A 12,262-nucleotide genomic window follows, 5' to 3' on the forward strand; every position below is an offset into this window, starting at 1 on the left:
GGATTGCCATTTTCTCATTTTCTCTTAATTCCAAAATCATTTTGCCTCTTCTTTATGGTGATTAGACATAAATGCCCTTGGGGCCAATGGAAGGTCCATCTCTTCTCTTTCTTTCTCTCCTTCTTCGTTTTGTGCCGCCGGTGGAGATGGTCGAGCGCAGCGAGGTGGTCATCGTCGTTGCTGACAAGGGCGTCGACCTGTCGGGGATGCGGTGGAACAAGTTGGCGACGACGGTGTTGGACAGGGCGAGGCCGAGCAAAGGCCATGGGGCTTGGTTGATGGCAGCGATCAAGAAAACGTCTCAGTGGCGGCTCCGAGCTTCGGCGAGACGACGTCAACTCATTCCATTCGATGTGAAGCCATGCATGTGCATCCATGAGGTTGGTTAGGTCCCAGGGATGGTGCATGCGCAAAGAATCAACGAGGGGGTCACCGGAGCGGAGGGAATCGAAGATTGACGCCGGCAGCCAAAGTTGGAGAAGACAATGTCGATCTCCCTCCTTGATGCTCCAATCTTCTCGGTTCTTGAGGGGTTTTAAAGAGGACCTCAAGGAGGAGCTGATGGCGCGGTGGCTTGCTCCAGGATGGATGAGGAACCGGACATCGACGCTGCCGAAGCGGCGGCACTTCAGAGCGTGCTCCAGCATGACGATGGCACGGCGGTGTTCCCGTTGCTACAATGGATCAAACGCGATGGCGTCAAAAGAAAGTTTGTTCGGCAAGATGAGTTAAGTATGGAACGCAAAAGGGACAAGGACGACCGTGGCTTGGTGGTGAATATGATCATCGTCTTCATCTCGTCCGGCGATGGGATTGAGACCAAAGAGGCAGCCCATGCTTGTTCTCTCGATGTGGTCAGCAGTAGGGTGGAGAGTGAGATGGGGCGACGGAGTTGGGAGAAGACCATAGCTGCCGCCACTGCCGCCACTCAATACGCCGGCGAGGCCATGGTGTTTTGTCCCCTGCTCGCCGCGCTCACGAGGAAGGGCAATTTCATCTCATCATCCGGTGGAGGAGAGAAAATGATTTCGAAAATGCACAAAATGGCCAAAATGACAAAGTGGTGGTGAGTGCGTATTTCATATTGGCATTTTAGCGAAACGCATTTTCAGAATAGTATTATAGCAAAACCGTGTTTTAAAAGTGGCTAAATGCCCATTTTCTCTCCCTCGTCCCCGCGCGTCGGAGATTGCTTGCCCCCGGGACACGTGCCGTTCGAGGGCGCATCGACAAGCCAGGCAGGAAGGTCGCACCAGCGCGACGGCCCCGAGCGGCCGCCGGCGGCCGGAGCGGCCCTGCTCCCTCCCGCCGCCGATTGCGGCTTCCTGGAAAAAAAAATGTACGGCCAAGCCTCAGCCCTCAGAAAGCTGCAGATGTTGATTTTTCAATATATTTTTTTAGAAAGGGAAATGCTTTGGGTTGACCTGATGGTTGACTAGTCGGCTCCCCCCAACCACCACGTGCGCCCTACTTCTTTGTCCGCCCACTCTTTCTCCCGTCATCAGATCTGCCTGGTTCTCTTCTTCAAGAACACGGTTTCTTCAATCCTGGCGAACCGACTGTCCGTGAAGTACTAAGCTACAGCTACAGGTGCACAGGCTATTTCACTCTCTTCTACCTTCTTGTTGCAGCTTGATTTTTGATTTATTTGCACATTTTGCATGACAGAAGAGCGAGATCATGTTAATTTCTTTAGGAACTAGATCATATGCTTCTTCTTCTTACATAATGGAATGGCGCATTACAAGGATTTAAGATGTAGCACATGCGCATGGAAATTCACACAGTCACTCCAGGTTGCGAGGGTTCGATTTCAGTTCAATTTCCCCACCATTTGTTTTGCAAAAACACGACAGAGTACAAATGTACAATGTCCAATGTGTGTGCGGCTGTAGCTTTAGGACACGCTTAATCTTGAAGTTGAACAGGTTGTTGAAACTTGAAAGAGAACTGATGCTATTCGAAGACTACATCTTCTCCAAACTTGTTACTACCAACAGACTAGTATCTTAATTCATTGAGGTTTGTTATGCTCCAGAAGGTGGTACCTCTAGCTACTGCCATACTGGTACCACCAAGTATGAAATGAGATCCAACCGTTCAATCAACAAGGGCACTGTTGGAAAAGATGTGAAACAATACTGGAGACTGGAGAGGGCTTACGATGAACAGCACGCTTGTCTATCAACGCCGCAATCTCTTTCCATGTAGTCAAATCCTTGATCTATTCTTTACATGAAGTTACCTTTTTAGCCTTTGTGTGGTTATACCCTCCACCTGTGACTTCCTGTTAGAAGCTGTACCGGCAAGTACCTGGGTCTTTGCATCCAGCTTAATGGACATACGAGATACTAGGTACGTACCAGGAGGAACAAAGGACCGTAAAAAAACTCTAATTCATTATTCAGAACTAGCACATTGAGGAGACTCTTGGGGTCTAGTGGCTAGCAACACGGGTGGTGTGCTAGCCTGTTATGAACGACGTATAGAAATACAAAGTAAACGAAAAACAATCACAGCGGAGACACACGATTTAACGTGGAAAACCCCTTTAATGCGAAAGGGGAAAAAACCACGGGCACCAGCCAGCAACAATCTCACTATCTCAAGAGTTTTGGGTTACACGCCTATGGCGGCTTACAAGAGAATCAAGTCTCCACGAAACCCTAGCAAAGGGCATATATACCGTACCGTACCGCGGGGGGGCTCCGCCCCCCCGCACCCCCCCGTGTGTGCATGGGGCGCGGCCGGATGGGCCGGGCTTCAGACTCCGCTACGCTCCGGCCCAAGCCTCCGGCTTGGGCCTCCGCTCCGCTTCGTCAGAAGCCCGGCCAATATCTTGAAGTGAATTTGGAACAACTCCAACACTAGCCCGCCCACATTCGAATCCTCCCTTGTACAAAAATATTTTGGGGCTATCTTCTCCTCAACTCTCTCTCTTTCTTTAGAATTAGCACATCAAAACTAAAGGAAGGATAGAAAAAATCTGAGATCCACCGGTTCCACCTCATGAGTCAACTTTTCTTTTTAGAAAGAATCCAATTGCTTTTTTCTGTAAGTAGCTAAGACTAATATAGGTTGATCTTGTTCATTAATTGAAAGATTTTTTTGGGGGAGGGGGCACATGAAGCTACGCTAAATGGATGGCCTTATATAAAGTGGTGGACCCAATAATTTTGACTATTAGATGAAAACAAAATCCCCTGTCACCCTTCATCCTGGACCCACATCATTTCTTTTCCTTCATCTTGATGTCCAGTGCTGTTTCGGAACCATTCTCACATATTTTCAAAAGCAATAAAATTTGGTTTAAGAGAACGTGAAAAATATTTGCCATGCATATACGTATAATGATTAGGAGAAGAATGAAAAAAAGGTACTATGATCTTAAAACAGAGGCCAACTGTGAGAGGAATGTTTATGCATACAAGGCCATCATTCTTTCATATATATAAGGATTTTTTTAGATCTGTACTGCCATAAATAATTTCTAACATATAGTATATTTTTGAGACAACATGCTAAGATTAGCTGTCTTGACACATTTGTATCTTCAAAATAGCATTGAATTGTTGTTGCTCCAGTAGGGCTTTCAACTACTATTTTCGATAAAATTCAGAGTAAACTGGAAATCGTACACATGATCTCCTCGGAAAAGTATTCCATGCGTTTTATTGGCTCTCCACACTATAAATTACAGAAAAACAATGAATATGTTGCTTTGACTAATCTACCATCTTCATGAATCTGCAGGCACAATATAACAACATATTCTGTGCCACTCATATGGGAGACTGGTATGAGAAACTTTCACAATCTTTTAGGGATACTGCAAATGAAGTATTGGCAAAAGCAGATATTGATCCAAATGTTAGGTGCTTCACAAGAAGGCAGATGAAGCACATCACAAACAACTACGGCACTGTCCTGGGAAAAGGAGGTTTTTCTGTGGTGTACAAGGGAAAACTTGATAATGGCCGTTCAGTGGCAGTGAAACAATATAATTGGAGAACACAGGAAAAGGAGTTCACAAAAGAAGCGATCATACAGTCCCAGTGTAGCCATAGGAACATTGTTAGGTTATTGGGTTGTTGTGTGGAGGCAGATGCTCCAATGCTGGTCACTGAGTTTGTCCCCAATGGGAACCTTTCTGAACTTCTGCATGGGAAGAGTGGCCAGCTTCCTGTCTCATTAGAGACACGCTTCCAGATTGCATTGGATGTAGCAGAAGCACTTGTATATATGCATTGCTCCCAAAATCATCCAATCCTTCATGGAGACATCAAACCATCAAACATACTTCTAGGTGACAAGCATGTGGCGAAGCTATGTGACTTTGGAATATCTAGGCTTCTCTGTATGGACAATGATGAACACACGGGCTTTGTTATAGGAAGTAAAGGATACATGGATCCAGTGTACTGTGAGACTGGACGACTAAGCCCAAAATGTGATGTCTACAGTTTTGGGGTTGTTCTTTTGGAGCTCATCACCAGAAAGAAAGGGATTGATGACCAGAGCAGAAATCTAGCGGGAATGTTTGCTCGCTCAAGTAGAGATAAAAGACATGAACTATTTGACAAGGAAATTGCAGCCGATGAGAATATAGACTTTATAGAGGAAATTGCAAATCTTGCACTTGATTGTTTAAAGTCTGAAATAGAAGATCGGCCGCAAATGAAAGAAGTTTTGAAACAGCTTTGGAGTATCAAAAGGTCAGAGATATTGAGACAGGAGAGAAGGCTTGCAGAGTTGAGAGAGAGAAGGATCATGACATTAAGGGAAATAAAGGTCATGTTGCGTGGATCTGGCTTTGAAAGATTTGTTACAAAAGCGACATAGATTCCATCATAGGTGACCCAGAACAGGAATCAACCTCAGAGACATTTTCAGGAAAAAGTGATGTTGCCATGGGCAAGGTTTACATGGGACGTTTGAAAAACACTCCATTGATTGTGATAAAGATGTCTGTGGAAGTTGATGAGGATTGGAAACAGACATTTTTTTATGAGATGATCATGCAATCTAGAATTAAGCATTGGAATGTTGCCAAGCTTTTCGGCTGCTGCCTAGATCATGTCGATGCCCCAGTATTAGTCTATGAGTATGGTGAGATGGGCTTGCATGACGCTCTTTTTGGTAAGGCGTGGCAGAGTATTGAACATCCTTTCACTTCCTATGTACGTCTACAAATTGCTACTGATGCTGCAGAAGGCCTTGCTCACCTTCACTCATTTGACATGGTTCATGGCGATGTCAGAACTGCCAATGTAATAGTGGATGTTTTTTCTGGATCTAAGCTCGAAATGCCTAGAACTAGTACATTTCCGGCAAAGATTGCTGGTTTTGGAACAACAAAGCTCCTTTCCTTGGACAAGGCTCAGTATGCAAGATTTCTAACAGAGAACATACATTACAAGGATCCACACTTCCTAATAACTGGGCTCATGACTAAGGAACACGATGTGTATGGTTTTGGAGGGGTTCTTGTGGAGCTCTTCACAGGAAACAAGATTCAAATGCACGACATAAATACGGTAATTAAATATTTTGATAGCGTATTTGCTATATGCCATCATCTCGAGGAAATTAAGGAACTAGCTTCGTGGTGTGTTGCACCCGAGGTTACAGAAAGGCCAACCATGGCCAAGGTAGTACGATGCCTCCACGATATCTTGAAAGATCAGCGACGGCCTTGCCCTTGCCCCTGCAAGTCAATGCATTAGGCCCTTTGTTTCGGCTTAGGCTTTAGAACAGCCAAATTAATAATGAGATAAAACAAACAAAAAGGACCTTAGTTTGCAATGTAATTTCAGGCTGACAAGTGGCTCATAACTCCAGAATTGTGATATCGGAAGTCACTCCAAGTTGCCAGTAACTGTGACTTAAATGTTACAGTATATTATATGTTTGCCAGTCAACTTAGACAGTGATAATATTGTTGCTGCGGTTTTCTACTACGATTCGCGCAAGTCTTGGAGGCACAGTTCGAATGCACTATGATACTAATATAAAAGCTGTTCGAAGTGCTTTGGACGATAATCCAGTTTTTGTCCAAGATTATGTTTTGGTGTAGTACTGATATCCAGTTTTACCCCCGTGTCAAAAATAATAATATAAAAAAACAGTTTTACCCAACACAAACAACCCTCGCGACCTTGGAGAGACCTTGGTTCTTGTTTTCTGGAATGTTATCCGGTTTGGCAATTGCAACGTTTCGAGATATTGCGCCAGATGGTAACTGTGATATTGAGTTCTGATGTAGAGACCGTGTTTTCGTGAACTGCACTGTCGATTGTAAATGATTTATCAATTGTACAAACTTAGACGCTGAGTATTATCTCACATCGTTTGTGCTGTTTTAGATGTCTATCGAGAGCAAATTAGCAACGAATGCCTGTGTTTATTACGATAGCTCCTTTTGTTGCGAGTATCTTACACTCAACATGCACAAAAACGCCTAGATAAGAGCAATTCAAGAACTTCTAATCATTCCGCACCCAACAAATTGGTGCGCTCTATTTAACCTTTTCTTCTGCAAGGGACACAATAGAACACTATATATACTCCTTGTGTATAGATATTAACACCACACCAGCCGTGCAAAAGGATGCTAAATCCTGACATATTGGATGCTTTACGGTTAGGATTTGTTGGTTTTCAAAGTGTACAAGCAAAGAAAGCTCAAACTGCCACGAATGCGACGTCTCTACTCAAAGTCCGGGAATTGCTTCCAGGTTGTACTTCTCTGATGATGTCAGGCCATTCTCTGGGCCCTGCTGTGTTCTTGGTTGCTCCAGCACGTTCAGCTTCTGAAGGTAGGAGTAGGAGGCATTGGGATTTGGCGGTGGGCTCGGGTTGCTTATTTTGCTTGCCAGGAACCGTCTGATGAGTCCTCTGAGGAATGGAGCCATGGTATCTGGCTCATACTCCAGGAAATACATGATTCCCCCCATGCACATGCAGAAAAGAGCCACCTGCAATGTTTGCCGGGTAACTGTCAGCGGATCTGAAAAATATGATCATCTACTAACCAAGGGGCACACTGACTTCAAACATGATCCCTTCCAGTTATCAAGGCAATAGGCAAATTGTGTAGAATTAAGAACTTAGGACTAATGTTGGTTTACACTGCTCTTCGACACCAGATTACTTTGAAATAAGCTAGAGTATTGCAAGTAATCCTCATGTAGTTTTTGTCCAAAGTAGAAAAACAAACTGAACAATGAAGAAAAATACCTCAGCGTTTTTAATATTTGGGAGCAGATGGCGGTTGATTAATATATACCACAAAGAATCCCCTGCGCGGGGAAGTACATAGAGAGCTAGCTCAGCTCTTCTGGCTTTCTTTTCCAAAAGAATAGAAAGACCAGACATCAGACCAGCAAACCAGTACACAAACTTGTGGTCTTTGGTTGCAACTTTACGATGCAAACAGATGGCAGCCTAGCAATGAAACCAGAAGGATATTATGATCATGAAACATTTACTAGTATTTGTTAAGGACTGTCCTCGACAATTACCTGGAAGAATGTAACAAAAGCAGACAAAAAGGTCGTAGAGCGAACTGCACCCACAAGAGCTCGCCAACAAGTTGCAGCTGGTGATTCCAAGAACTGATATTTTTGATACAGAGATTCCATCATTAGGTAATTAACATAGAAGATGGATATGTATGAACTACAGGATAATGAAAAAGTAAGAAGATTCATTGTGCTAATCTTGTTGAGTGCTCGGGATGTTGCTCAATATTTTGTTTCACTGGCAACATATATAACTAAAAAGCAATGCATGCATTTTGCATTAAGCAAAATTAAAGTGTCTGTGCACTGTGCATGAAGAGTACAAAGATAGAGATGTGCTATAATTTGAAGGCTTGTACAATTGGCTTATACTTGAGGCATCAAATTTTATTTGAAAGAAAAATATTTCGATCAAGCAATAGCATAAGTGGGAAACAAGATTAGAAAGTTACCTTTTGAAGGCGTAGAACAACAAATGGGACAAATGTCAATGAGAAATACAGAGGGAATGTTTTCTTGAACGTTGATGAAGAGACACTGACATTATGAGCCAAGCACGATGCTCTGTCAGGATGTATCACAGAACATGGAATAATGGGTGGACTTTTTGTTAAATTTATCAAATTTGAATTCTTCTTGTTAGCTAAATAGGCTGAGAGACCAATGAGATCCACATGACCACCTCTGCAGCAATCTCTTACAGCCTTGTAAACAGGTTCCGCAACTGGTCCAGTCTTTTGGATGAAGTCTTGGTACGATTTAGGTAAGCTTTCAGGCCTCATAACGAAAGAATACATAACCTGGAAGGATATTTCATATGATTATATAGATCTTATCTCCATAACAGGATAATAATCCCAAAGCAAATCGGTCAACTTCATCTTGTTACCTGGGCAGACGCAAGTGAAAAAAGTAATGCATCTCCATGCCTCCAATGGCTTCCCCAAAAGTGAAATCTGTTCTTAGACTTTGCAGAATTATATGCACACTGTAAAAACCAAGCATCAATACATGAGGAAAAGGGCCATACATGCATCTTCACCATATAAAATGCAACAGTTTAGCAGTTGGTGACCTGGGCAAGCCTTGCCAGAAGATATAGAGAAAGGGTGCGCCTCCTACTTGAATCATCTAGCGCTACTATCGCCAAGCCTGCCACCGAACCTGCTAATATTCTGCTCCATCACGCCTTCAGTTGAGTCCATGAACATTATTCGAGGTAATCTTATAATAAAAAATTAACATGCTTTGGACCTATCTACTTTTTAGGGACCATCTCAGATTCAAGAACTGGTTAGAGGTACACATGCGTTGCAGATGTGTTGTAGTGAATCAGACAAGATAAATAGACACAAAACAGCATAAGCATAGAGTTACTTACGCATTAAATGGTGTTTCCTTTTTCCGAAATCTCCGAAGGAAACATCGAAGTGCATGATATGATCCAGTGAATCCTCCAAAAAGTAATCCTACCCGGCAAGCTTCCTCCCTCACTATTAGATCTTTCTCCGAAACCAGTTGCTGCAAATTAGAAAAGAAAGTTATATCAATGACATCTTATTTGAACTTTGTAGTATACTAGTAGTAGAACAGTAAATATTTGTCAGAAAGGGAAGTTTGGGAACTGGACCAATTATTTTATTTTTTAACCTTTTCTTAGTAATATTTTAAAAATAAACCATCCAGTATTTTGTTTTAAATGAACCTTTCGGCCATGTCACGGCTGATGGCAAGGCAAAACAGTGAAAACACATGCTACACCATATGCTATTATCTCGGTGTGGCAGAGGTTATTTTTCAAACATTATTAACAAAAGGTTCAAAACTTTTTTTAAGAAAAAAAAATCATACTGGATAGCCTCACAACAGGGATCGAACCATTTAATGCATAGCAAGAAACATCCCTCCAACAGGTTATTTGATGTGCTTCAAACACTACCAGCTGGTCCTACACAAGTACTACTAGTACCAGCTCATTACCAGTTCACCACTAACTATTCAAGTAAATGAACATAGAGCAATAGATGTAACATCACAATCAAGACCAGCATAATATGTGACCCTGTCCTTTGCTAACACATTTGCACGCCCTAATGTGCGTGTGTCCAAGCTCCAACAGTTAAGCACCAAAACCCCCAATTCCACTCCAATTAGCCAACCGAAACAAGATGAAGTAAATTCGCACAGCCGAATCCCAGTTCCCGGCCAAATTCTCCGAATAATTCCGTCCAAACTAAACTAATCTAATATGGGGCGCAGTTGAGCACTAACCGAAAGAAATTTGCAAATTCAGGTAGGAGGAGAGGAGCAAGGAGGACCTTGAGGTCGAGGAGGGAGGAGTAGGATCTGCGGCGGGCGAGCTTGAAGGCGCGGAGGAGGATGCCGATGCCGACCCGGACGCCGTAGGAGAGCAGGAAGCTCTGGCACAGGTTCCCCGCCGCGTGCGCCGCGCACGACTCCCCCTCGTGCCCGCAACCCCACCCACCACCACCACCACCGCCGCCCTCCTCATCTCCATCCACCCCCTTCCCGTCCCCATCCCCATCCCCTCCTCCCCCGTGCTGGTGGCGGTGGAGCTCCTGGATGGCCTCCCGCAGCCGCTCCTCCGCCTCCCGCAGCCTCCGCGCCGCCGCCTCCGACGCCGGCGCGGCCTGCTGCGGGGTCGGCGGGTGAACGGCGTCAGGGGGAGGAGGGGGAGAGCGCGGGCCGAGGGTGGGCTCGGCGCCGGCGGAGAGGTCGAACGACGGCGTCGAGAGGAACGGCATGGCCGGCGCCGCGGCGGGGTGGGCCCCGCCTGGGATTCCTCCGCTTCGGTGGCTCGCGTCGTCGTCGTGCTTCCTCCCGCCGCTGCTGGCTCGTGTCGCGACTTCCCGCGGGGTTGGATTATTAAGCGATGATAATAATAAGATTGGAGGTGGTTACGGGTGGGCACTGGGGCGGGTGACGCGTCGTGCGTGCGACGGACGGCTTTGCACCTGCACATTTGCACGGAACGGAATGTACTACTAGGCGCCTACTACTAGTGCAAGAGATGGGATCATGGGAAAGGTATGGATAACCTCGGCCTATTTACATCCCACCCAAGATTTTACACCCTAGTCACATCGAATGTTTAACACTTGCATAAAATATTAAATTTATGCTAAAAATAACTAATTACACAGATTGCGACTATTTTGTAAGACGGATCTTTTAATTCTAATTGCGCCATGATTTGACAATGTGGTGCTACAATAAACATGTGCTAATAACGGATTAATTAGGTTTAATAAATTCGTCTCGTAGTTTACTGACGGATACTGTAACTAGTTTTTTTATTAGTACCCGAACACCCCATAAAACACATCCTATATAATACTTGATGTGATATGTCAAAACTTTACCCCCTAAATCTAAACACCCCCTTATAGGAACCCTCTTCTTTCTTCTAACCATACTACTCCCTCAGGTTTCATCATTTTTAACGTTTTATTACATAATACCTTCTTTCTTCTAATCACGGTTCTACACGTCATTTTTTGTCTAGACTTGGCTCAGCATGATCTAATTACTTGAACTAGACGATTTGACCCTATAGACAAAAAAAATGGTCTAGGGCACAGTTTAGGCCCTAAACGGGACGAAAACCTGCGGTCTCACATCTAGACGCGGTCTAGACAGTCTAGACCATGGTCTAGGCGAACACTGATTTATTTTGACAAGTTTGCAACTCGATTCAATGGTTAGTTTAAGAAATATCGAGTTTTTATAGAAGCGTTGTCAAGTTGTTTTTGTCGGACTGTCATACCAATAATTGTACTTCAATCAGACTAGCTCTAAGTCCCATACAGGTCCGGTCAGACTGTCAAAAGTGTGTTCCATTGGCTTTCAAGGCTGGGATGTGTTTTGATCTATTAAAGTTCAATTTTTTTACTTTCCCTGACGTAATTCACCCCCTTTGGTAAGTTTGGTTACTTGTGTTCAATCTTACAGTAATTTAGATTTGGGGATAATTAGACTTGACGAACTACTTGGTAAAGTAGTTAAAATTTAAAAATACTTCAAACACATCATCAAGTTGTTATGCGTTCTTTTCTACAACTCCAAACTACAATTTAGGCGTTTTCCGTTAGCATGCTTCCCGAACTGCTAAATGGTGTGTTTTGCGCAAAAAAAAATTCTATATGGAAGATTCTGAAAAGGTCAAATAAATCTATTTTTCAACTTTATAATAATTAATACTCGATTAATCATACGCTAGTGAGTCACCTCGTTTTGTGTGTCGCTAATATGCTACTCCAATATGAATACTACGGTTCATACAGAACCCTTGCCTTTTCTTTAGCTTAGATTTCTATACGCATTTAAAAGAAAGCAATGGTGGTGCCCACCAACTCTATTATATTTTCTTTACCAACTACCTTTGTGTACTTCAATATTACAAAAGTCTTTCACATATTGTTAATATCTTTTTTTCATCTCTATTTAAGTTTCATGCAAAGACATATACAAGGATGAAATTGTTTCAAAAGCCATACAATTAATTGTTCCAAACAATGTTAGCACATGTATAATACATTTTTGTCCACTGCAAAACACAGTTGTTTTGCTAGTTTAACAAAATTTTACTCTATCTATATTTTACCGGTTTTCAAATGATCTTACGGAAATCAACAAAATCATTCAGGAGTGATTTTCGATCGGGTTTCGTTAATCCCGCGTTCCTAGCTTCCTACTCTAGCCTCTAGAAAAGAGCATAA

General features: G+C 43.4%; 3 protein-coding genes across 4 annotated transcripts; 2 read left to right on the forward strand and 1 right to left on the reverse strand.

Moving 5' to 3' along the window:
- Positions 1–1,186: 1,186 nt before the first annotated feature.
- On the forward strand, positions 1,187–6,042 carry LOC4343284 (wall-associated receptor kinase 2). The gene is made up of 2 exons (XM_015791890.3): positions 1,187–1,590; positions 3,754–6,042. Exon 2 carries the CDS (start codon positions 3,787–3,789, stop codon positions 4,840–4,842), a length of 1,056 nt encoding a protein of 351 aa, XP_015647376.1. The 5' UTR covers positions 1,187–1,590; positions 3,754–3,786; the 3' UTR covers positions 4,843–6,042.
- Positions 4,911–6,464, forward strand: LOC107281624 (wall-associated receptor kinase-like 1). The gene is made up of 2 exons (XM_015790503.1): positions 4,911–5,537; positions 6,366–6,464. Exons 1-2 carry the CDS (start codon positions 4,911–4,913, stop codon positions 6,462–6,464), a joined length of 726 nt encoding a protein of 241 aa, XP_015645989.1.
- On the reverse strand, positions 6,384–10,397 carry LOC4343285 (uncharacterized). Of its 2 annotated transcripts, none has more exons than XM_015791889.3 (8): positions 9,842–10,397; positions 8,905–9,044; positions 8,599–8,698; positions 8,413–8,511; positions 7,976–8,323; positions 7,524–7,616; positions 7,240–7,446; positions 6,384–6,977 (listed from the first exon to the last, which is right to left on the reverse strand). In XM_015791889.3, the coding sequence occupies exons 1-8, from the start codon at positions 10,286–10,288 to the stop codon at positions 6,714–6,716; spliced, it is 1,698 nt and encodes a 565-aa protein (XP_015647375.1). In that variant the 5' UTR covers positions 10,289–10,397; the 3' UTR covers positions 6,384–6,713. The 2 variants fall into 2 exon arrangements, with proteins under 2 accessions (XP_015647375.1, XP_066168416.1); XM_066312319.1 differs by having other exon boundaries at positions 8,599–8,687; positions 9,842–10,076.
- Positions 10,398–12,262: the final 1,865 nt, after the last annotated feature.

Source organism: Oryza sativa, chromosome 7, assembly GCF_034140825.1.
Source record: "Oryza sativa Japonica Group chromosome 7, ASM3414082v1".
Classification (NCBI taxonomy): Eukaryota; Viridiplantae; Streptophyta; class Magnoliopsida; order Poales; family Poaceae; genus Oryza; species Oryza sativa.